We start from the raw sequence: 25114 nt of genomic DNA on the forward strand, positions 1-25114 counted from the left end.
TAATAACTGTTTCACACGTCAAACTTTTCATGTACTTATTTCAGAATTTGGTTTGGCGCGACTCTGGAGTGTCTGTCTGAAACGGGTGTAAGGTGAATTGCACAAAAACAAAATTTGACTCGACATTCGACCCCTACAAAAATGACAGTGTGCATACTTTGATTTATTATTTCCATTGGAAACAAAGATCATGCGTTCTCCACATTTTGTGACTAAATTAAACAAAAAGCATTGTGAAACTTATTTAAATGTTGCTTTATCAATGACCATTCACTTTCCTGACTCATCTCAGCCAACGATGGATCAATTTCTTCAGTGATTGGTTTTAAAATTAATTCTCATTAGTATTCTTGAACAAATCATGTCAAACAAGATCGATGTATTATTAGATAATATTGTTATATAGAAACAATTAAAGAAAACTGTGACCTTATTGACCAATCCTGGCCTGGTTTTTAATTTGAGGCAGGCCTGGAATTCCATGCAGGCCAGGCAGGCCATGGCCTTTGTTGCCCCCTGGTCTTGGCCTTGGTGCCCTTCAAAAAATTTCCATTGACTTTAAGGTTTTCCAATGGAAGTGCCCTTTGCAAAATGAAAATGGCATTGCCCTCTTCAAAGATGAAACTCCAGGACTGTAAAGCCACAATTCCTTGGAAATTAAGCTTCATTACCACCCCCCCCCCAAAAAAAAGTTATTATCCACCCATTATATTAACAAATTTGATAAAATATTCAACGAGGGTGTAGAGCCATCACGAAGTAACGATTTCTGATGTGATAGTTCCATTAAGATTTAAAAAAAAAAAAAAAAAAAAAAAACCTAAGTAAGATTTGAAATTTTGCATAGTGCAGGAAGTAAAAAGTGAAGTTTATGAGTAACATTAATGTGTTGTTAAAATCTTTTTGGGGGATAAGTGTTGGTTCCGAGAAAAAAGGGTTACACACCTTTGTTTCAACATCCTTGTGGTCCGACACCCCTAATGTGTTTGCCTAATCTTAACCCCAACCCTCGGGTGTATATCACTATCAGAACATAGGGGTTTCATTTCATTTCATTTATTCTGGTTGTGGCGCCGAGGACTCTCACAAAAGTGAACTTAATCACTAGCCAAGGACCCCATGGAGTGAAGACAATGAAAGAAGTTGCAGTTTGAGATGTTGGAGGAAAAGCCAGGTGAATTATTGTACAAGTTTTGTAAACCTTTGTATATGCATGCAATCTGTTATGTTGTCTTGATTGACGACGCCGGTCTGACGACGATCAGTCACCGGTAAAAGGCGCAACATCGACTGGTTCAAGACTTGGCTAGTCTATGAATTGATCCAGATGCTTGTTTGAAACAGATATCTCTTCTCCAGTCCTCGCTGTATAGATAGTTGTTGGATTATGGGTACTGTGTGATTTCACAAAATCAAACAGAAAAGGCCTGTTGGAGTTTGTTAGGTTTTGCATCATGCCCCTTAGCAGAATGTTTCATTTTGTTTGATTGGGTACAGTTCCCATCGCATGGTAGTATAAGATGTTGGAATGTGTTGGTTAGGGATGGATTCTAGTAAACACTTTGGGAGTTAGAGATAGAACTAAAGTTAAAATCAAATAACAAAACGAACATCGCTCCCTCTATGGAAGACATAACAGAGCTTCTGCAAGTCAAGAGTAATGTCAGAATTTTCCCCCCTAAAATAGTCGGCTTTCATCTCATAGTTTCCTGAAGCAGAAACTAGTTTTATGAAATACTAAAGCCCGGTTCATACTCCCTGCGAATGCGATACAAGTTTTGACGCCACAAATTCGCAATGAATAATTCACGTCAGTTGACTTGTGCTTAACTCCTGCGATACATTTGCTGCGAACGTACATACAAATTCAAATCGCATTCGCATTCGCAGGAAGTATGAACTGGGTTTATCTGGTGCTAATCGAGAACTGGGTTTATCTGGTGCTAATCGAGAACTGGGTTTATCTGGTGCTAATCGAGAACTGGGTTTATCTGGTGCTAATCGAGAACTGGGTTTATCTGGTGCTAATCGAGAACTGGGTTTATCTGGTGCTAATCGAGAACTGGGTTTATCTGGTGCTAATCGAGAAGTTCAAATGTTCTCAATGCATCGTCTTCTTTAGTCTCTAATGTCGCTATTGCACCGTCGTTGAAGACGAATGATGACCCACTGTCCATGACGAGGCATGCATCCCAACCACGGGATCGAACTCGGATTCTGTGTTGGAAAAAGTCACAATAATATTAGAGAATTAAAACATGTCCCCCCTGTTCTGAAAATTGTCCATCCTACGACACCAAACCAAAGGGAAAAGCATTTGTGTAGGACAGTTGTATATTACTCAAAACCACAAGGAATCGTGACTGGCCAGGCCAGGATTCGAACACTGACCAGAATTTGAAATACGGTAATACTTGGCAACAATGCTCCATAGCATGTGTTTACAAACAAGGTAGCTTTACGTGGTGTTTGAAGCTTTTCATGGTGTGAAAAAAAAAGAATAAAGAATAGAAAACTTGCGGGTACAACAATGTTTTAAATCTCGTTTGTGGGAGTGTTGGCTCTAAAGTGCCGGTGTGGTCTCGACGTTTCGAACAGTCAGGAGAAAGCTTGACATGTATGTACCCGTGTATGGGTCTATACTTACTTCTTTGCAAACCCTCTTGGCATCATGGCTTGGTAGATGCCATTAATGACCGGATCACGCACTGTATAGGAGAGGGTCGGGTCGCTAGCATCAAATACCAGTGAATTATTGAAGAGAGAGGCAACTCTCTCCTGGAGCTCAGGACTGATTGGGATATTGGCCCCCGTCTCTTGGTTAACTGTTAACAAAAACATTCAAGACATAGTACAAAACTGCTTCATATAGAGAGATGCTTTTAAGCATAAATAAGCAGAAAACCAGTTACAGATAATACATGTGGAATGATACTTTGGCTGGTTATCTTATTCTGGTAAGCAAAATAGTTTTGTTCTTAGCTACTTTTTGTGCTTAAGCAGCTCTATGCCATTGGGCCCTAATAATTATCGATTAAAAAGGAAAAGAATAAGAATAAGAGATCATAAAATGTATTAAAACTATTCTCAAGAGAAATATTTCAGTGCAGAATACTGCCAAAGTCAATGTAAGAGTATTTGAAAACCCAACAATCGTTGTTGCTTATTTCTTGATCTTTGACCCAGTCCCATATAATAGACCTTTGTCATCCTGATTTTCTCCCAGTCAGAGCAATGTCACCAAACCACGGTTGGAAGGGCAAATAGTCTGGTTCCTTTTTGTACTATGACAAATAGTATCCATTACTACTATCAGATACAAGGAATATGACCAAGATGGTGGCATCATAATAAAGGTGTATTATAGTCCAAGAATAAATAAAGGTATACAATTGGTGCATGTACTTACATATTGCTAGTAGTTCTCTTACACTCTGATGTGACAGCTTGTTAATGTTGAGGGACCTGGTGAAACAAAAAACAAATAAACAAATAAACTGCTAACAATCTTTCAATTAACACATTTTTTATTTTATTTTTTTGGACGAAGGACTGAACTAGTAAACTTATTATGCTTTACGGATCAGGCATACTGATTAGGCAAGAGTGAATCTTTGGTTAGATGTGGTCTGTATGTGTTTAGAATGTCAAGTAAGGCCAACAGGCAACCTTGGTTTGTCTGGGTTAGAGTTCATGTTGTCTGGGTCATGTTGTCTGGGTCAGAGTTCATGTTGTCTAGGCCAGAGTTCATGTTATCTGGGTCATGTTGTTTGGGTCAGAGTTCATGTTGTCTGGGTCAGAGTTCATGTAATCTGGGTCACTGTAGGGTTTCATATCTTTATAGTTGCCCTACCATGATGTGGAGCCGGTGCCTGTGCAGATTGTGATGCCTGAACTTTTCTGTCTCTCCATGGGTCCATCATCCACTGATATCTCATAATAAGAAACCCTGTATAAACAAAACAAGATCAAGCCTTATGACTACAAGAAACGGCAACAAACATTCTGCAGATTAAAAAAACTAGAACAGTAAAGTTGAGGACATTTTATAAACCAAAAAAACTCACTCTGTGACAGTGAAAGACAAAAGAAGTCCCCTTGATCCAATGAAACAGCCAAACAGCCCTCTTGCTTAAACACTTTGACCAGTATCAACTGTTATAAAAGTTTAGTTATATGGTAAACTACAGGATTGGACTAAAGTTACTCGACCCAAACCAAAATTGATGAAAGCTTACGTTGATGACAGTGACTCCCCAATGAAGACCTCATTCAATGCTCTGATAGGAAGCACTCTAGGCACTGATTCAGCCTTCTCCAATCCATGTCTTAATCTATTCTCCAAGATCCAATGCTTGTCTCGAAGCTCAGGTAACTTCAGCTGCTCTTCGTGAAGGTCTATGGGCTCAGCGTTGATCAATCCACTCTCTACAGTTGCACGAATTCTCTGACGCCATTTCCATCTAGGGGTGGAAATGTGAAGAAAAATCAGAATGATCGGACATAAGAGTTTTATTCTTATAGGAAAAATTGTGCTATTTTAAAAATGTATAATGTAATATCGCAATATTTCGCTGTAATATCTCTGAAGCATTTGATTTGTTTACAGGTTTCTAGAAAGGTTGATTCCTCCGTTGCTTACAATGGACGGAGTCAAGGGAATAAAGGTCCCATACCACTGCACTGGCATCGACGTCCTACAACAGGACTAGAGTTTTACACACATCAATGACCAAATAATTTTCTATATCCCCGATTCACGTTTAACATTTATCCTGTTCAATATGAAATAAATTCTAAATCAAACTCAAGTAAGGTTTGAATCTACAAGAAACACCTACCTGAATTTCCCTTCCATTATTTTCTTGAGAGCCTCATCAAAGTTCTCAGTATACCATGGTGAGAGGCAAAGATACCCAGCCGACCCACTAGGGTAAGTATTAACTCCTAGCACCGGTTTATCATCAGTGACTTTACTGGCTGTCATGATGAAGGTTCCATCCCCCCCAGCTGGGATGAGAATATCCGCCCATCGGACCGACTCCTCATTCAGGCTTTGGTCGAATCTCTGTGCAACCTTCACCTCGATGTTCTGTGATCTGGAGAGATATTAAGATTTATACTCGATTTAGTATTAATAATGTAAATAATGATATCCTGCCAATATGAGACAGAGGATACACCCCAAATGTCCCTATACTGTACAGGCACTGGACACTATTGGTCATTACTCAAAATAAGTGTTAGCAAAAAACTTACTTGGTATCAAGCACAGTAGAGCTGTTGATAAAACTATGTGAGAAGCAACTTCCTCTGAAGTAACATAGTTTTTGAGAAAGAAGTAATTTCTTACTAAAGTATTTGAATTGAATTTGAGACCTCAGCTGAGCCCACTGGGCCCTAAGCATTCTTGAAACCCTGAAACCTTCTCAGCTTCTAAAACCCCTTGTTTACAAATGGGTATATATCTGGCTCTTTCCAACCATGCATCAAAGTTCCTGTGGTATCTGGGTATGTTTCTATAGTGACTGCGAATGCAATACTTACTGCAAGCTCTCCACTATCTTGTTGACATTGTCGATGTGTACGTTATGTTTTTCTACAAGCCTGTCATATTGAGATCCTCGCTGAACAAGCTGAAAATAATTATCAAAATAGTTACATATATTTGGGACAAGCTTCCGTATGGCGCCACCACGTTTTCATTCCATATGAAATAATATAGTATCTAATTTACCTCAAAGAGATATCCCTTTTTGTAAAAATGAGGGGAAAAGTGGTGGCGCCATACAGAAAGTTATCCTATTTTTGATTTTGGGTTGAACAAATACTTTTCACCGACCTCAAGATTAATGTGCCTGCACTCTACCAAACAGAGTAATTGTTTGCAAAAAAGACTCCACTGACTGTTTAGATCAGATTAACCTATCTCTGTTTCTCGAGTTGCATGTCAAATCCTGACTCAAAAACCAACGGCCAATTAAAAATCAATAACATTTAAAGTTGATAGTCACAATTGACATGTTATTGTGTATAACATATGTTATGACTCAAACCATTCTATTTTAAACCATGTTTGTAATAATATTATTATTGTTACTCATCATTGTTGGTGAAAAAGGAAGTTAGTGAAAAAGAAAGTAAACAAACCACTTTCTTGAGACCATCTTCTCCAAGCTGACTGTATCGCTTCCTCTCAAACGCATAGCGTGACAGTTTAGAGACAACCAAAGCTCGCTTTGGTCTGAAGGGGACCCCGTCCCCTCCAAGCTCAGCCCCGCCCCCTCCTCCTCGAAAGTTTGTTGACATCAGCCTTCGGATCACATTATTGAAGTCCCTGGGGCTTCTTGAACATTTTGCACAGATTAAAAGTCGATGTAAATAACCAGCAAAGACCCCACTCCTATGAACCATCTTTGAGACAGACGATCCTATAAATCGTACTTGGGATTTTGACACGACAACGTGAATAATTTGAAGAAGAAAGCATGTAAATTACTAAAGGAATCGCTCGAGCAGCGAAATGTGTACTGTGTGCACCGTCAGCTTTTGTTGTTGTCTAGCTAGTATGTACTTCGCTCAAAGCCCATCCATTTAAAGGTGCTGTTAATTTTGTGCACTTGCACCCATGCAACTTTTACAGCATGGGTTTAAAGGAGCCACTTTATTACCGCGACTTTTGAAATGCAGAAGTTAGAGACTGGCAACAAAAGCGAGTTTTAGTAAACCTTGGTTCGAAAGAAAATGGCGAGAATAGTAACAAGTCACCATTGGTATATGAGAGACGTAAGTTTTATGTTTATAAATTGTTTAAAGTCGTATTTTCGTGAATAATAAAAGTTACGTCTTGCGAATGGTCCTCTTTTTGACACGTGATTGTTACATGCATACCCCTATGTACGTCTATTTCCGACATCTGATTTGGTTTTATTGTTCTTATTTTAATATTGACACAGTGGTTAATATTACTCAAAACAATTATGAGCATAAAACCTTACTGAAAACTGAAGTAACGTAGTTTTTGAGAAAGAAGTAATTTTCCACAAATTTGATTTCGAGACCTCCTCAGATTTATAATTTGAGGTCTCGAAATCAACCATCTGAGTGAAAAAAGCACACAACTTTGTGTGACAATGGTGTTTTTTTACCCTTGTGCTCAGTAGGGCCAAGTATCATGCCAATGATTTTAATGATTATAGTTTTAAAAGAAAAATCAATGTTGTGTTTATTGTGGAAGTAACATCAATAATAAATCAAAATTATAACACCATTTATACAGCGCCTTTTCCTAAATTTAGATTGCAGAGAGCTCAGAGAATGACTTGAAAAAAACAACAACAATGGGAACGGGAAAAAAAAAAAGGAAAAATAAAAGGAAACCACAACCAGGCAAAGCCTGCATAATTGAGGCAAAGAAAGTCCAGCAAAAGCCGGTCTCTCTATGACGACAAAGTGCAGGCCAAGCCAGGCAAGAGTTACTGATTAAAAAAATATGTTATCCAGTGGCTTTTATGTCTAGAAATGGAAAAAAAGATCAAAGCATAACAACAATTCGTTGAGATTTCCTGAATCTAAATCTCATAAGCGGCAGCAGCAAAACAGCGCCCTTGACTAGTATGACATCATTTCTTTTTATGCTCAGGTGTTTCGATGGAGGACTGGAGCAAGTCTAGCCTGGTCCCTCATACTTCTTCCTTTTACAACAATCTTGTACATCGTTCTTGTTAAAATCGATGTCTTTCATCCATACACATGGTTACTTGGTAAGTTTGTAAACAGTCATTATTTAATCAAATTCTGTTGCAGGAAAATGTTAATGCCTTATGGCCTGACGTTTTGACCCTAGCAGAGGTGTTTTGACCCTAGCAGAGTTTTAAAGACTCTGTTAGGGGCGAAACGTCAGGGCTTTAACTTTTTGTTTGTACTATACCATTTGCCCTTTGGGTTGGTACTTGGCAAATTGCAACAGCTAATTTTATTTTCGCTAAATGATGTTTTGTTACATAGGATGCTATCCTGAAGGGACCAATGAATTCAAGCCCTGGTTTTACTTGAATCAGCTTTATCTCACATGACAATGTTTAAACAGAAATGTTAATCATGAATATTGGTACAGGAAGGTATAAGCTGGTGAAATCTTTTTGAAAGTAAGCTTTCAGGCCTGTATGCTTTGTTTTTGAAAGTGCAAGGGCACAGATGCAGTTTCTCCTTGGTAAAGGGCACCCTATGGTGAAACTGTAAATTTCTACCTGAGCATTTCAAGGGCACCAAGGCAATAACCAGGGAACATTGAGGCAATTACCTATATTGTCTTTGTGAAGCTTTAAAATGAAAACTGTAACATTGGTTCTCTTTAAATTAGATAAAAACGTACTTCCTTGCCCAACAGATTGGCTCGGCACAGCTTTGTCTGTCTCAGGCTTTGGTTACATCATCTTGATTGCCATCCTGACAACAGTTGTTGCCATCGGTAACGTCAACTGCTACACAGGTAAGGTTTTTTTAGGTTTGTTTCTAAAGGCGTTTATTTAGAGGGACTTGTTCAGCAAGCTCTGTTTCATAAACTTTAAATTTTGGATTCCATTTCAAAATATCCAAATGAAGAAATGGAAAACTTTAACCATAAAATTATATAAAAGGTCTATTACTGAGGACTTTTTCTTTTGTTTCCACATTTCGATTATTAATGAATTAACACTATTTAAGCTCCATAGACTTTATCGCAAATACTTGGTATGCGAGGGATAGACATAGAATGATTTGAATGCTGGTCTACATAGAGATAACGTTTGATCCCTAGCTAGATCAACCAGCGTGCATCTCATTCAACATTTAGCGCTTACGCAGTGTGTATTTGCGAAAAAAGGTCTATGCTTTTTAAGTTGCATTAATTATGCCATAGAATATTTGTTAATTTTTCCCCCTTTCTTTGAAGTTGTCCCTACTGTCCACATCAATCGCCTGTCGATCATCTGGGGTTTGGTCAAGCCACCAAGCCTCCTCCACATGGCATGCCACACCCTGGCTGGAGTCCTGATGGCCTGCTGCTGGGCAGCGCTGATTGGCACGTCATACAGCAACCTGACAGTGACAGCCAACAAGGGCGCTACGCTGTGTCTGAATGACCGTCATCTGTTTCTGGTGTTGCATGGTGCATTCATGGTAGGATTTTAAACATTTATGGTGATAACAAAATCAAGCATTTCAGAGTAGACATGCAAGGTCATGACTCTGGCTTGTTTCCATTGGACTTTTTTTCGCAGGGCCACACAGAAAGTACATTCCCACCTGGTTTTGGCAACGGAACATTTAATTACCGTGTATGCATTGCGATTTACAGCCCTGTTCAGTAGGTTTACAGCGCGAAGCTGTTCCCATTGCACTTTTTAGCTGCTGCGAGGAAGTCTTTAGACCACGACATCTTTTGGCCCGTTAGTTTTCCCTCATGGTCGTGGTAAGTTGACAGGGAGGTCAGTTAACCATGCGTCCTCATCCGTTTAGTTTTGTCAATGAAAATTAACACTTCGCTTCAACAAGATACATTTTTCTTACAGTTGCTTACTGTCCTGAATAAGTCCTGAAGTGTTTGGAACTGCTTGCCTGTAAAACGCCCTTCGGCAGCTTATAATAAATGGAATGACTTAATACAAACTTTACTACCAAATTAAAATATTCAATAATCTGCTTTTTATTTGCAGGGTTTTCTGTACTCAGTTTCTTACATTCAGCAGCAGGATCGATATATGGACTTCCCAGTTATACAAGTAAGTTTTATTGTTATGTTGTAATTTATGTATTTGTAATATAGATGAATTTTACTCTCCTGGAAGTGAAAAAAAAAGTTATTTGAGATGGTTTATTCAGGTACTATCGTTACACACAAACAGCTGTATAAATTCTCTGGGTGGTTTTTTTCAAGTACTAGTAACTCTTTTGTGAGTTTCTGTATAGTCTGAAATATCATTTCTATTTTGTTTTCATTGAAGTATCCAATCACAAAACGGCAGTTGAAATAAATCTACTATTAAGGGAATCAATGTGTGGTGAAGAGGTTTTCAACTAGTAGTTTAATCCCAACGAGGCCTGGTTCTTGTTAATTTTACCGAGACGAAGTCGAGGTAAATTATCAAGAACCAGGCCTCCTTATAAGGGAATGCTGTGCGCGTCGCGCGTCTTACGTGATGTGGCACAACTGTCATATAAGCATAGGTGCAAACCCGCGTGTCACGCCCATGTTTCAACACGTTTTACTGGTCATAAACAAAGGTTTATACACACCCACGTGACGCGCTCTCCACCAATAGGAATAGCAAAAATGTCTGAGGTATTTATGAATGTTATTTAACTTACAAAACTTAATTTATCTACTCATCATTATTTAATTAAAACAGTTGTAGTTCTTGGATCCTGAACACATCCATTTAAATTTTTCTGCTGTAGTTTTTTAAACTCACAAAACAGCCGCTGAAATTAACTTGCCTTTTTTATTGAATCCACAAAACAGCAGTTGAAATTCTTCCAAGTGAAGACGTACATGTGGTGCAGCCTGCAGAACAATGCAATTCGTTCATTGAGAGCCAGTGGATATTTTTACATTCTCTTTTATCTGTTCGGTAAGTCCTGTTGCCAAGCAATGCCTCTTAATATGTTCTTGATTCATCTCTCCATCTTCTGTTTTGTCTTCTGTTTTGTCTTCATCGTTTTCTTGTTCTGTTTCATGTTTAAAAAACATTTCATTGTTTTATGAGGTGTCTCTCATCTCACAAGGCCTGATGGCCACTTAAAGCCATTGGACACTTTCGGTAAACAGTATTGTCCAAGGCCCATACTTCGTGTACCACAACTTATATAAATAACAAACATGTGAAAATTTAGGCTCAATCGGTCATTGGAGTCGGGAGAAAACAACAGGGAAACCCACCCTTGTTTCCCCACGTTTTGCCCTGTCATGACATGTGTTTAAATAAATCCGTAATTCTCGCTATCAAGAATTTATATTGTTTTAATGTTTTCTCAAAAAGTAAAGCATTTCATGGAACAATATTTCAAGAGAAGTCTTTCACCATTACCTTCTGTAAACCCTGTAAATTATTTGTAAATCTGTGAACTTTTTTTTTTTTTTCTGTATGGAAAGCGTATAATGGCTTTAAAGGTGAGGGCTACGTTTAACTGATTTGAGCTGTCGACCCAAATCAACTGCCACCAGGGGCATAGTGCCACCTACTCTTGGGGCTGAAACAGGGTTACCGCCCTTGATAGACAGCCACAAGGAGCCAGCTGGATGCGCCGTTGCACCTTGTAAACCCTTATGAGGTGCTACAACCTTGGGTCTCAGAAGTCATCACTCATGCAATAACCTATCTCTCTGAGCATTTGTAAACAATACTCAGCGCCTTGAGTACCTTGTTTGGTAGAAACGTGCGCTATATAAGACTTCGATATTATTCTTCATTATTATTAAAGCAGAATGTATTACCTTCCCATCTTTTCACGAAGCAATTATGGTTTAAGTGCCCTGCTCAAACCATAGTTTCTCAAAGCATTGCATTTACCTGTATCTTAGCAACTCCTTTAAATTTTGCAAAAGTTCTTCTTCTTCATTTTTGTCTTCTCTTTTGAAGGATCCATACCCAAGACTTGGTTACAATCCAACTTGAATCTTGAAGAGACCCCTGTACCTCTCAACTCCATTTCTGGACTTCTAGACGTCTCCCTCGTGTGGATTGTCCTGTGGACCGGTGTCGTCACAACTCACCTTTGGGGAGTGTCACTGTTTCTATTTAAGATCTTCAATACAGAGGTAGGACTTTCTTATTAAACAAAATCGAATTATATTTTGGAAGTTGTCTACAACTGGCTTGTTCCTCTTTGGTTTCCATTGGACAAGCTTTCCTTTCATCTTTTTTTGAATCTATGTACAAACTAAACTGTTATACATGTAGTCAACTTAATCATTGACGATTGTGCCTTTTACTGTTGCTATAAAGGGTGTTGCTATGGGCAGCCTATGCTACAATGCATGTTACCATGGTGATCCAGCCATAGCCACAGCCAATAAGAGCTATCTTGCTTTCCTCTCCATAGGTTTACCAATTCCCCATCGAGGCGGCCTTTGTCAGCCAAGAAGAGCGCTGTCTCCACAAGGCGCTGTCTGAAAGACACAACCTCTTGGTTAAATACTTGGCTTATCAGGACCTGAGCTCACTGGCTGAGCATCGTCGGGATCGAAGAGCGGATGTATTTGCCCTTAGCCAGCCAGGTAAAGTAATATAATAACAATAAAATAATTCTTAATAAGTTCTTATAAAATAACTAGTTCCATTGTGTGTCATGGCCTAGTGGTTAAGAGCACCGGATTCAAGCTCTGGTGTTTAATCAGCAGAGTGTGGGTTTGAGTCCTTAAGTGAGACACTTAACCATGATTGCTTCAAAAAAAGTTTGGGACATAGTGCTTTCTGCTCTACCAGCCATGCTTCAGATGGAAGATACCCAAGCCTAAATCCGTACGGACTGTAAAGGGGGTGATCCTGTTTCATCCCCAGGAGTAGGTGGCAATGGCCCCTAAAAAAATAGTTGATTACAGCCCACACCTTGTTGTGGCCTTCAGGCCTTATGTGTCTGGCAACTTGAATAAACAGTTTTGGTTTCAATGCATTTCATCATTAGTGCGCTTTACATTATTTAAAACTAGATGATGGAAATTAATTTACTCTTCCGGAAAGTCTTCCCTCTAACCTAATCGTCTTTTTATAATTGGTTTAAAAAGGTGGTCATCCACACAACTGGATCAGTATCTGTGGAGCATGCCTGTCACTCATTGAGTCTCTGACTCAAAGACTCACCTCTCACCAAGAGTGGATTGCCAACGGCCTTGCCCAGAAGAAGAGAAGTCAGGATACTACTCCTAGTGAGCCTGGAGGGCAGCAGTCATCCAATGGGAGTATAGCAGAAGGGTCTAAGGTTGCTGGCGGACATTCAAACCAAGGTTCGTAGAAACTGCACAGGGACTTAAACCAAGGGCCTAGTTTCAAAGGGCTTTTTAGACACAAAGTACAACAAAAACATGCTGACTTGAAAAATAATTAAACAGTACTTGTAACTCTTTTGTCAGTATTGTATGGTATGAAAATACCATTGATGGGTTTTTTTCGTTGGAGAAAACCTATCATAAAACGGCAGTGTAATTTGTTTCCCCTTTATTATGTGGAACTCCGTTCGTTTTTAACCCACCTCCAAACAAAATGTATAACTAAGATCGTAGTTCATCTGATAATGAGGAAGCTTTAGTACTCAAATGGAAGTATAGCAGAAGGATCTAGGGTTGGTGGCGGACAATCAAACCAAGGTTTGTAGAACCTGCACAGGGACTTATACCCAGGGCCTTGAATAGTGCTTAGTTTATCAACAACCGATACAAACCATCCACATTTGAAAATCTCTTTTTACAATAACATATTTTTCCCTTCCACACTGCAGATGCATCAAACTTTTGGTACACCCCAAGAGAGCCTCGTGGTCCTCACCTTCGTAGCTCCGTAGCTTCCCCAATAACCCCTGGGGCACCTATGTATGACCACGGGTACAACACCGTTCTACAAACACCACAGATTACTAGTCTGGATGGACTCCAAGACATTGGAACCCCAGGGGTAGAGAGCACACGATATGCCACCCCTGGGTCTGGTTACGGACCCCTTGCAAGACCATCTATTCACAGAGGTAGGAGCTGTCCCTGTCTTGTATCGTTAAAGGCACTAGACACCATTTGGTAATTGTCAAAGTTTACTGTCTACAGCTCTCCATTGCTCGTTACCAAGTAAGTTTTTATGCTAACAATTATTTTGAGTAATTACTAATGACACCCTAATAATAATTCCTTGAGTTGCTGATGTTCCTCCTGTTCTTCACCCAGACCAAATAAAGCGTTCATCACCCTCTGGAGACCATCGCGGTCGTGCTATGTTACCATGGCAGCATAGACTAGACAGCCTAAGAAAGTGGCGTCTGGGTGCCTATCTATTGAACCCTCTACCTGAAGCCATGAGCCAGGCTTTGTTTACCGATGTCCAGCTACATATCTGGGCTCTTGAAGGTGAGTTCAAATAAAAAGTTGACCATAGATATGGATAGGATTTGAAACTTTGCAAAGTAAAAGTGTAACTAAGAGAGGTTTGCTGTAAAACGTTGTGGATATTCTCCTGAAGACGATCAGAGCATACTGATTGAAACGTTGAGTCGTTAACCACCGGTTCTTTTTAGTACCAAACACTACTCAGATGAGATATTCACATGGTTTTATCACAAACCTTTCTTAATTAGACAAAGAAATTGAATTCAGAGTAGACATTCTAAGGCTGTATCCGAAGTGTTGGCAACAGCTATGGCTTTGCAAAGAGAATAACTTTGTGTGTTTTCAGATGCATAATAAAAGGCTTCAAAGGCCTGAAGTTGTTTATTATTTAAGTGAGAAATTACCTCTTTTCTCAAAAACTACATTACTTCGGAGGGAGCCGTTTCTCTCAATGTTTTAACTATCACCAGCTCTCCATTGCTCGTTACCAAGTAAGTTTTTATGCTAACATTTATTTTGAGTAATAACCAATAGTGTCCAGTGCCTTTAAACCTTGATTCATACTCTTGTAACGACAGCCTTGTCATCGTTGGTGACAGCATCTTACCAGGAGGATACCTATGGTGTGGTTCAAGGCAAACTACCAGAAATCCTTGTTTGTATGCTGGCTGTGCAGAATGTAAGTAACTATCTGGGTTTGTCATTAACTATTTTACTTACTAGGTAGCAGAACCAGTTAGCTTGTCATTTCACTATTTCAATAACAAGCTGAAAACACAGTTGGCTGAAACACGGTCACATGGGGTGAACGCACAGAGTCTAGTGCATGAGATTTAGGCCACCGTGAACTAGTTGCGCGTCAAGTTCCCGAAGCGAGAACTAAACTTTTAATTTTAGACTGGTTTCAGCGCCCTCTGTTGACGTGAACCAACTAAGAACAGCGACTAAAAACTGAATACGGTAAATTAAATGTGTTCCATGTGTTAATTGTTGAATTAAAACAGTTTAGTAATGCCCTGTTTCTTTCTTTTTCAATTGATAAGCATAATGTGGTAAATGGAGCATGTCTGTCCCCCCTTGGGCCTGTGAGTGACCAGTAGAGGAACCTATTTCCCTCTTTTGGTCACTCAAAGTCCCTTGATGGAATAGACATATAGGATTTGAGGCATTGCATGGTGAGGTATCAATGTATATTTGGTTTGCGGTAACACCATGTGTGTATCTACTTGCCAGGTAGAGTTGTTCTTAGGGAACTGTCTTGCTTTATTCTACTGCCGTGGAGTAGATAATCGGAGGTGTCCTGACGATGACTAGAGCAAGCTAGTCGAAACGTTTAGACCAATTTCAGAACTGACTCCGCGGCAGTACAGTTAATTACGATCCTATAAGCTAAAGTAGTAGTCCAGTCTAATTTCTATACCATCCGCCCTGGTAATAATTAATATGCAGGACAGTTCTTTTCAGAACTGAGAAGTCTCCCAAACCTCCGATTATCTACTCCACGGCAGAGGAATAAAGCAAGACAGTTCCCTAAGAACAACTCTACCTGGCAAGTAGATACACACATGGTGTTACCGCAAACCAAATATACATGGAATAGACATGCACTATTTACCTCATTGCCAGTCAATATGTGTACACAAATGTGTAGTTCTGACGGGTTGACGATCACCAAATTTGTTTAATCATTCAGGCTTTAGAGAAACATTTCAAGTTACCCACGTCCCTGCCTAAGAGAAACCCAAGTGATTTCAGACCCATGAGATCCGGCCCAATACATCCCAATGACAGACTACGCTTTGACCTCAGGTCAACTGTGATGACATCCCTGTATCGTGTTGTGGCAGCCTTCGGCCCTCATTTGAAGTAAGTATTTAGTATAGGGTATTTTGCCAAAATAACTTCTTGGTACGACAAAAATAACATAGTGAAATATAATCACTATTCACAAAATTTCCAAGACCTTTGTGCGCAAGATTGCGCTTGGCCCTCATTTTGCGTAACGCTTCCATTATCAATACATACCGGTAGTTAAAGTAAGATATATTAGCAGGGTTTATGCACAGCCAATGATCGTCGCTCCCAGTTTCACCCTTTGCAAAACAGAGCTCGCAGAAGTGACAGAAAATGTTTTGAAACAGGGCACCTCAGCAAAAGCACAGGGTACCATGACAAATGCTGTGTGAGCTGTTGGTTATTTCGAGGCCTGAAAACCCAACATCAGTTAAACTGATTGATATTGTTGTTTTATTGTAGAAATATTGCGATGGCACCTGAGTACAAGCGTAAACTTGGCCATCTGATGGATTACAAACAATGAGATTTTATTGATGACCTATGGATGACAGTGAACCTTCAAGTGCCTTGTGAATAGAACATCCAGGAGGTACGATTTCCAAAAATAAGTTCTATACTTCCTACTTCCTAACCAGACATCCTTGTGTGCTGGCTGTGCAGAATGTGAGTAACTATCTGGATTTGTCCGTAAAATTTGTTAGCTACAAACTATTTTGGGGTCTGAAATTTCCACTGGGCCGCCGGTCTGAGCCCAGTAAGTGAGGCATTGACATGCAGGATGGATATTCTTTCTAGGGATTTTAGATTTGTTTGGTACTCAATAGTATGTTCGTAAGTTGTCATGGAGGGCATTTTACCATGGGTCCCAAATGGATTTAATTTTGTCGTTCTTAAGAAAAAGTCAAATGGGAGCATGGCTTTAAACACTTTAAAATCGATTCTTGCATAAATCATTTCTCAGATTCAAACTTTTGGGGATGAAAATTTATTACTTCACAGGGACTCTATTTCTAAAAGCTGTAGTGCTTCTCAACAAGAAAGTTAAGGGGTTGTGTACTGACTGCACATGACACTATCCATTTCCTCTAAATGGTTTCAGGGGCTTAACCTAATTTGTAAATAACTGTAATATTTGTTGAAAAGCTAGATGTGTATAAAAATGTGGTGCTGGACCCCAGGAATCTGTGACATTATTTCACTTTTGAGAAATCCTAAAATGTATCTTAAACAATAAGAATTAACATGATAGCCCTTTAAAGACACACCAAGGAAATGTTACTTTAGTTTTGTTTCAATAAAACAACAAAGTGATTTTTTGTCTTGTCAGGAATTTTGTGGATTTTTTATTATTATTTTTTCCCCCCACTTTCAGACCAAAATCTACACTACCATTCATAGAGTAGTACGATCACTTTAACTAATACATAATAAGTAAGAGCCAAATAAACAATCAAGGAACAGTGAGTCTACCAACTGGCAGGCATGGTACTGGTATCTGGTATAAACTTTAGAATCAGTGAGTTTTCAGATGGAAATGTTTCTCTGGAATATTGGTACTGGTATGAACTTTAGAATCAGTGAGTTTTCAGATGGAAATGTTTCTCTGGAATATTGGTACTGGTATGAACTTTAGAATCAGTGAGTTTTCAGATGGAATTATTTCTCTGGAGGATTGGTACTGGTATGAACTTTAGAATCAGTGAGTTTTCAGATGGAAATGTTTCTCTTGAATACTGGTACTGGTATGAACTTTAGAATCAGTCAGCTTTCAGATGGAATTATTTCTCTGGAATACTGGTACTGGTATGAACTTTAGAATCAGTGAGCTTTCAGATGAAATTTATTCTCTGGAATACTGGTACTGGTATGAACTTTAGAATCAGTGAGCTTTCAGATGAAATTTATTCTCTTGAATACTGGTACTGGTATGAACTTTAGAATCAATGAGCTTTCAGATGGAAATATTTCTCTGGAGGATTGGTACTGGTATGAACTTTAGAATCAGTGAGCTTTCAGATGGAAATATTTCTCTGGAGGATTGGTACTGGTATGAACTTTAGAATCAGTGAGTTTTCAGATGGAAATGTTTCTCTTGAATACTGGTACTGGTATGAACTTTAGAATCAGTCAGCTTTCAGATGGAATTATTTCTCTGGAATACTGGTACTGGTATGAACTTTAGAATCAGTGAGCTTTCAGATGAAATTTATTCTCTGGAATACTGGTACTGGTATGAACTTTAGAATCAGTGAGCTTTCAGATGAAATTTATTCTCTTGAATACTGGTACTGGTATGAACTTTAGAATCAATGAGCTTTCAGATGGAAATATTTCTCTGGAGGATTGGTACTGGTATGAACTTTAGAATCAGTGAGCTTTCAGATGGAAATATTTCTCTGGAGGATTGGTACTGGTATGAACTTTAGAATCAGTGAGCTTTCAGATGGAAATGTTTCTCTGGAATATTGGTACTGGTATGAACTTTAGAATCAGTGAGCTTTCAGATGGAATTATTTCTCTGGAGGATTGGTACTGGTATGAACTTTAGAATCAGTGAGCTTTCAGATGGAATTAATTCTCTGGAATATTGGTACTGGTATGAACTTTAGAATCAGTGAGCATTCAGATGGAATTAATTCTCTGGAATATTGGTACTGGTATGAACTTTAGAATCAGTGAGCTTTCAGATGGAAATATTTCTCTGGAGGATTGGTACTGGTATGAAATTTAGAATCAGTGAGCTTTCAGATGGAATTATTTCTCTGTAGGATTGGTACTGGTATGAACTTTAGAATCAGTCAGCTTTCAGATGGAAATATTTCTCTGGAATATTGGTACTGGTATGAACTTTAGAATCAGTCAGCTTTCAGATGGAAATATTTCTCTGGAGGATTGGTACTGGTATGAACTTTAGAATCAGTCAGCTTTCAGATGGAAATATTTCTCTGGAATAATGGTACTGGTATGAACTTTAGAATCAGTCAGCTTTCAGATGGAAATATTTCTCTGGAGGATTGGTACTGGTATGAACTTTAGAATCAGTGAGCTTTCAGATGGAATTATTTCTCTGGAATATTGGTACTGGTATGAACTTTAGAATCAGTGAGCTTTTAGATGGAAATATTTCTCTGGAGGATTGGTACTGGTATGAACTTTAGAATCAGTGAGCTTACAGATGGAAATATTTCTCTGGAATATTGGTACTGGTATGAACTTTAGAATCAGTCAGCTTTCAGATGGAATTATTTCTCTGTAGGATTGGTACTGGTATGAACTTTAGAATCAGTGAGTTTTCAGATGGAATTATTTCTCTGTAGGATTGATCCTGGTATGAACTTTAGAATCAGTGAGCTTTTAGATGGAATTATTTCTCTGTAGGATTGATCCTGGTATGAACTTTAGAATCAGTGAGCTTTTAGATGGAATTATTTCTCTTGAATATTGGTACTGGTATGAACTTTAGAATCAGTGAGCTTTTAGATGGAATTATTTCTCTTGAATACTGGTACTGGTATAAACTTTAGAATCAGTGAGCTTTCAGATGGAATTATTTCTCTGGAATACTGGTACTGGTATGAACTTTAGAATCAGTGAGCTTTCAGATGGAATTAATTCTCTTGAATACTGGTACTGGTATGAACTTTAGAATCAGTGAGCTTTCAGATGGAATTAATTCTCTTGAATACTGGTACTGGTATGAACTTTAGAATCAGTGAGCTTTCAGATGGAATTATTTCTCTGTAGGATTGGTACTGGTATGAACTTTAGAATCAGTGAGTTTCCAGATGGAATTATTTCTCTGTAGGATTGATCCTGGTATGAACTTTAGAATCAGTGAGCTTTTAGATGGAATTATTTCTCTGTAGGATTGATCCTGGTATGCACTTTAGAATCAGTGAGTTTTCAGATGGAAATATTTCTCTGGAATACTGGTACTGGTATGAACTTTAGAATCAGTGAGTTTTCAGATGGAATTATTTCTCTGTAGGATTGATCCTGGTATGAACTTTAGAATCAGTGAGCTTTTAGATGGAATTATTTCTCTGGAATATTGGTACTGGTATGAACTTTAGAATCAGTGAGCTTTTAGATGGAATTATTTCTCTGTAGGATTGATCCTGGTATGAACTTTACAATCAGTGAGTTTTCAGATGGAATTATTTCTCTTGAATACTGGTACACTGGTATGAACTTTAGAATCAGTGAGCTTTCAGATGGAATTATTTCTCTGTAGGATTGATCCTGGTATGAACTTTAGAATCAGTGAGCTTTTAGATGGAATTATTTCTCTGTAGGATTGATCCTGGTATGAACTTTAGAATCAGTGAGCTTTCAGATGGAATTATTTCTCTGGAATACTGGTACTGGTATGAACTTTAGAATCAGTGAGCTTTCAGATGGAATTATTTCTCTGTAGGATTGATCCTGGTATGAACTTTAGAATCAGTGAGCTTTTAGATGGAATTATTTCTCTGTAGGATTGATCCTGGTATGAACTTTAGAATCAGTGAGCTTTCAGATGGAATTATTTCTCTGGAATACTGGTACTGGTATGAACTTTAGAATCAGTGAGCTTTTAGATGGAATTATTTCTCTGTAGGATTGATCCTGGTATGAACTTTAGAATCAGTGAGTTTTCAGATGGAATTATTTCTCTGGAATATTGGTATAAGGACATAATAATAGTGTAAACAATGTCAACAAATAATGTTATAAATTTACTCATCTTAGTTTAAACGCTTCATCCCTGAAATGTAAACGGGCAACAAATTGAAATTGTATGACCGCATTGTTTGAGCATGCAGACAATCAGTCAAGTTTGGCTATGGTTATGGTCGAATATTAAATTTGATGCGCTTTGTTAGTTCCTTTTGTCATGGTAACATCATCTATTAAAAGAAAATTATCCACCGTATCGTTATAATTGTGTTTCCCTCCCAGGTCACTTTAACTACAAAAAGGGTAACCTTGAATATTTAATTAAATGTCATCATTTTAGTAATGTCCGTTTTGTAAAAGTACAAACTATGTAAAAACTTAAGTGAGCAAAATAGCTGACTCATTTTTTTATTTTAATTTCAATTCAAAAGGTGGTAGTGTTTGTGAGATGTATTGCTACAAATCTAGAGTGGTTTACGCCACCCAGGAAAAATAATCTGTAATGGGGAATACACAATCTGAGAAGCATTTCATGCAGAAACATTTCTCAGATTGGATTGTTTTGGAATCCCATTCTCTAAAACCACGTTCCTTAGAAGGGAATCAATTCTTAAAATGTTTTACATTAGGAACAGCTGCAGGGCTTCTTACCAAGTGCGTTTGTATGGCCAGAAATGTTTGGAGTAATAACCAGAGGTCTTCACATTTATTTTAAACATTTAACCATCATTCAAAATGATAGTAAACCATTACTTGGTGCTTAGGGTTAGGTCTCATAATTAAATGGTACATGAAATACTGTATGTTACAGCGCCAGGAGCGTCACTGATTGACGGATATGCGCGCTTTATAAGAAGCCACTATTAAACATTTAGCAATTATTCAAATGATAGTGAAGCATTACATGGTGCTAAGGGTTAGGTCTCATAATTCAAACTTAGTCCCACATCTAGCAGGAAATGCTGTATGTTACAGCACCAGGAGCATCACTAATCGACCGATGTGTGCGCTATCGAGGTCACTACATCTAACGACCCCACCGCCATGTCCTTGGCCTGTACCATGTCCATGACCTTGACCTCTCTTGTTCAGCTGACATGCTGTTTTCTGCTGATCCCGAAACGCCTGACAAAGGAAAGAATAGATCAAGTATAATGAGAAATTTAAATTAGCTGCTGCAAACTGCTCACCAACCAAAAGGCTCCCTCCACGGAGCGTTCCTGAAGGCTAAAATGACAACACAAATAATAAAAACCAGTTAATCTAACACGCTTTTCACACCCGTTGAGCATCTCAAAGCGCTTTCAACATAAACAGGTATACTGGTGTAACATGGTGTGGGTTCGAATCCCGGTCATGACACTTGTGTCCTTGAGCAAGACACTTGACTTCTCATCACCCAGGGGTAAGTGGGTACCTGTGAGGGCAGAGGTGGTTCTTGTGATTGATTTAGCTTAGTGCGCTACATACAGCACAGGCTGTATACTCCTTAGGGAGCTGAGATGGTTTAAGGAATGAAATATGGCCCTGGGGTAATTATGTTTTAAGCCTAATGATCATTCTTTGGAATTGCTCTATGTAAGAGCTGATATTATTAATATTGGTATTATTATTTATTATTATTATTTATTATTATTATCATAATAAACAGAAGCAGTCAAGTGGAATTGAGAGAGAGGGAGGAAGCATATAGAAAAATCGTTGAACAATGAAGAGGCGAACAAAGGGGTTTGATTAAAGGTGTGAAGATGGAGAATCAAACAACTAATAAGTGACTGAGAAGAACTAAAAAGGGTAATACCTGTCCAAAAGGGGAGAAGGCAAAGACAAACAAGTTTTTTTTGTTTGATAAGGTGTCTTTAGAAAGAAAACTATTAACAACTTTTCATCTTTGTCTTCTCCTTTTCCCAACAGATATCTTTGGTTTTGGTCTGCCTCATTCACTATTTAATTACTTTTCTACCTCCTCCAAGTTTCTATGTTGTCCTTTGCATTGCAACCTCCTGTGGTCAATCCAGCATCTTCCCTCTACCCTTATTATCTCCTTCTTCATTGTCTACCCTTGCTTTACCAGCATGATCCCACTCCCCTCCCTCCCTCTTTCTCCCTGATCAGTTAATTTATATATACTTGACTGCTTCTGTTACACCAGTAGTCTACACATGTTCACGTGTGTTGTGTTGTCATTTTAGCTTTGAGAAAGACTGCGTGGTTCATAACGTCAGACCACTAACTATTTTTTAAGAGCAACTATAAATAAAAAATATTAATAGTGAACTTGCGGGTACAACAATGGGTAAAAACTCTTTTGAAGGAGTGATGGCTCTGAAAAGAGCCGGTTTGGTCTCGACGTTCTGCTCGTCTTACAAAAACATAATTTTTTTGTTTGCGTTAGCGTTAGATTAAGTAAAACACACCCATTTAAAAAAAAAATAAAACAAACATGTAATCAATAATAATATCGATTCTTAGAGTGATGTATCATGCCAACAGAAGCACTGGGTTTAAAAGAACAGTACTGAATTTGTAAGAGAAAAAAACTCGTTTAAGATCACAGATATACATCAAACTTACACAATCTAATAATGATGATAGTAGGAAAAATCCCTTAAATATTTCTGTCTAAAATGTCAACAGAAACACTCCGGGATTTGAACACACAACCTTTGCAATTCTAGAGCAGCGTCTTAAAAATTAGAACTTTTCTTTACAGAACTCGGGAAAGTACTGAGTATACAGTGCTTATACACACCTTTGATGTAAGGGTAAAACCAAATTTTAAAATTCTTTAACTCTGATGCAAATTTAAAACTCGAGTGTTCTGTTCTTTCGAAATTTGAAACTTCCAAATAAAAAGCAATCCATTCGCTGACACCACCCCCCCCTTTTTTTCCCCGGAATAAAACTGAAATAAATGCTCACTTATTTGTTCACAACCCCAGAAATCTTGAATCTCCTTGGGGTCAGTGCTGATGAGAACGCCGTTGATTAAGAAAGTAACCTGGTCATATGGCCGGTTATAGGAGACCATGTTCCTGCCTCCTAGCCGCATCTCGGTACATTCACATGGGTTGGTCTCCGATACCCACCACCGTGGTAGTCTACCGTGACCCCTTCCCATGGGCTCCTGGTAGACGTAACATACGTGGGCATAAACTGCCGTAAGAACAGATACAAAGTGTAAGATCATTTCTCATAGTTGCTTTTGGAGTCGCACCTGGGCAAAAACTGCCGTAAGCAACTTGACAATTTGAGACCATTTCTCATTGTACAGGGGAATATACCTTTGCTTTTTGGAGCCGTTTGGTTGTTTTAATCCAAAAACTTCATAGAAATGAGCTATATATAGGCCATGGCCATTATACAAGTAAAATAGCCATGTGAAAATTTCGCGTTTTGGGGATAATAATCGCTGAAAAACTGGAGCGGTTATGTCACGCTTGAAAAATAAATTAAAAATGGCAATAATGTCTTTGTAGAAAACATTTTTCGGATCATTTACTTTAGAAGCAATGTGGTAATGGAAAAGGATCATTTTTTTTCCTTCATCTCCAACACTTTGAAGTTGAGCAACGTTTTGATCAGAAACGGGCAGATTGTGTATTCCAGTTACGGCTCGTTATTCATGCATGGTCATAAAAATAGCCGCTCAAGGTTTTCAACGCTGCCAAGCGCTTCCCATATTCAAATCTTGGGCCATGAAAACTTATATATATTTTACACAAACCGCATTACTTCGAAGTGAAAATGGTTCTCAGCGGTGCTTTATACTAGCTTCTGACAGGATTCCATCTACAGTTTTTATTTGCATTTATTTTAAGAGTGAGTACGTTGTGGGGATATCGCCGAAAAACCGGAGCGGTTTATGTCCACCCGTGAGGAAAATCCCAAATAGAAAACACAATCTGATAAGAGTCACCACAGAAATGCTTCTCATACTCAAATCTTGGGTCTTGAAACTTATATATTTTTAAACAACCACATTCCTTCGAAGTGAAATGTTTCTCAAAGTGCTTAAAAGAAACAATAGACATTTATCATCGAAAGCTGCAGTAGGCTTCTTACCAAAAGTTGTTATTGGCATTAAGTTTTAGATTACCAAACGTATACAATCCCTTCAAATAATCAGTTTACTCACCCTCGCAAGACAAGACTCCAAGAATAATGAACAAGTTGAAAAACATACCAAAGCCTCTTGCAAAAACCGACAAGAATATTCACACGCACACCTCTGCAAATGCGTCAAGACTGAACGAGTGGTGATGATAACTACAAAGACGGATGCTAATAATGCCGACACGGAATTAAATTACCAATCGGTGCGTGGTTCCCAACCTTTCATGGGCGTTAACGAAACATTATTGGGTTGTTTTTGTTGTTTGTGGCTTTTAATTTAGGTCAAAGGTTTAATTGGCAAATGCAAACTTTAAATAATATTAATAAGGCATTACAAGAAACAGCTCTGCTTTGTGAAGCTGGAAAGACAGAAATAGTAAAATTTGAATATCAGTTTGATTTTAAGTCAATTAAACATATTATATCTTTATAGAAAAAAATAGACAGCCTATAGTTCGAGCAAAGAATACT

At 38.4% G+C, this 25114-nt stretch overlaps 3 protein-coding genes across 3 annotated transcripts; 1 reads left to right on the forward strand and 2 right to left on the reverse strand.

Moving 5' to 3' along the window:
* Nucleotides 1-111: 111 nt before the first annotated feature.
* Nucleotides 112-6552, reverse strand: LOC117297633 (NAD kinase 2, mitochondrial-like). The gene is made up of 8 exons (XM_033780770.1): nucleotides 6151-6552; nucleotides 5548-5636; nucleotides 4842-5099; nucleotides 4239-4463; nucleotides 3854-3949; nucleotides 3410-3465; nucleotides 2648-2825; nucleotides 112-2217 (listed from the first exon to the last, which is right to left on the reverse strand). The coding sequence occupies exons 1-8, from the start codon at nucleotides 6412-6414 to the stop codon at nucleotides 2079-2081; spliced, it is 1305 nt and encodes a 434-aa protein (XP_033636661.1). The 5' UTR covers nucleotides 6415-6552; the 3' UTR covers nucleotides 112-2078.
* A 107-nt stretch (nucleotides 6553-6659) lies between these two features.
* LOC117297632 (nucleoporin NDC1-like) lies at nucleotides 6660-17665 on the forward strand. The gene is made up of 14 exons (XM_033780769.1): nucleotides 6660-6786; nucleotides 7643-7763; nucleotides 8390-8491; nucleotides 8936-9162; nucleotides 9699-9764; nucleotides 10505-10613; nucleotides 11622-11800; nucleotides 12085-12259; nucleotides 12767-12985; nucleotides 13477-13719; nucleotides 13913-14092; nucleotides 14650-14750; nucleotides 15765-15937; nucleotides 16328-17665. The coding sequence occupies exons 1-14, from the start codon at nucleotides 6745-6747 to the stop codon at nucleotides 16389-16391; spliced, it is 2001 nt and encodes a 666-aa protein (XP_033636660.1). The 5' UTR covers nucleotides 6660-6744; the 3' UTR covers nucleotides 16392-17665.
* Nucleotides 17666-20467: 2802 nt separating this feature from the next.
* Nucleotides 20468-24711, reverse strand: LOC117298019. Its single transcript, XM_033781239.1, has 3 exons — nucleotides 24666-24711; nucleotides 23450-23683; nucleotides 20468-21652 (listed from the first exon to the last, which is right to left on the reverse strand). Exons 1-3 carry the CDS (start codon nucleotides 24709-24711, stop codon nucleotides 21555-21557), a joined length of 378 nt encoding a protein of 125 aa, XP_033637130.1. The 3' UTR covers nucleotides 20468-21554.
* Between the last annotated feature and the right edge of the window lie 403 nt (nucleotides 24712-25114).

The sequence above is a fragment of the Asterias rubens genome, chromosome 12 (genome assembly GCF_902459465.1).
Source record: "Asterias rubens chromosome 12, eAstRub1.3, whole genome shotgun sequence".
In the NCBI taxonomy this organism is placed as follows: Eukaryota; Metazoa; Echinodermata; class Asteroidea; order Forcipulatida; family Asteriidae; genus Asterias; species Asterias rubens.

Bases quoted from the DNA above. Each gene is read 5' to 3' on its own strand.
- LOC117297633 (XM_033780770.1), bottom strand. From the start codon at position 6,414: ATGGTTCATAGGAGTGGGGTCTTTGCTGGTTATTTACATCGACTTTTA. The intron at 5,637-6,150 runs GTTTGTTTACTT...AATTATTTTCAG, and splicing joins AAGATGGTCTCAAGAAAGTG to CTTGTTCAGCGAGGATCTCA. The intron at 2,826-3,409 runs GTAAGTACATGC...TTTTGTTAACAG, and splicing joins AAGAGAACTACTAGCAATAT to TTAACCAAGAGACGGGGGCC.
- LOC117297632 (XM_033780769.1), top strand. From the start codon at position 6,745: ATGGCGAGAATAGTAACAAGTCACCATTGGTATATGAGAGAC. The intron at 10,614-11,621 runs GTAAGTCCTGTT...TCTCTTTTGAAG, and splicing joins CATTCTCTTTTATCTGTTCG to GATCCATACCCAAGACTTGG. The intron at 14,751-15,764 runs GTAAGTAACTAT...TTAATCATTCAG, and splicing joins GTATGCTGGCTGTGCAGAAT to GCTTTAGAGAAACATTTCAA.
- LOC117298019 (XM_033781239.1), bottom strand. From the start codon at position 24,711: ATGTTTTTCAACTTGTTCATTATTCTTGGAGTCTTGTCTTGCGAGG. The intron at 23,684-24,665 runs GTGAGTAAACTG...TTCTTACGGCAG, and splicing joins TGGAGTCTTGTCTTGCGAGG to TTTATGCCCACGTATGTTAC. The intron at 21,653-23,449 runs GTGAGCATTTAT...TTCCTTTGTCAG, and splicing joins CTGGGGTTGTGAACAAATAA to GCGTTTCGGGATCAGCAGAA.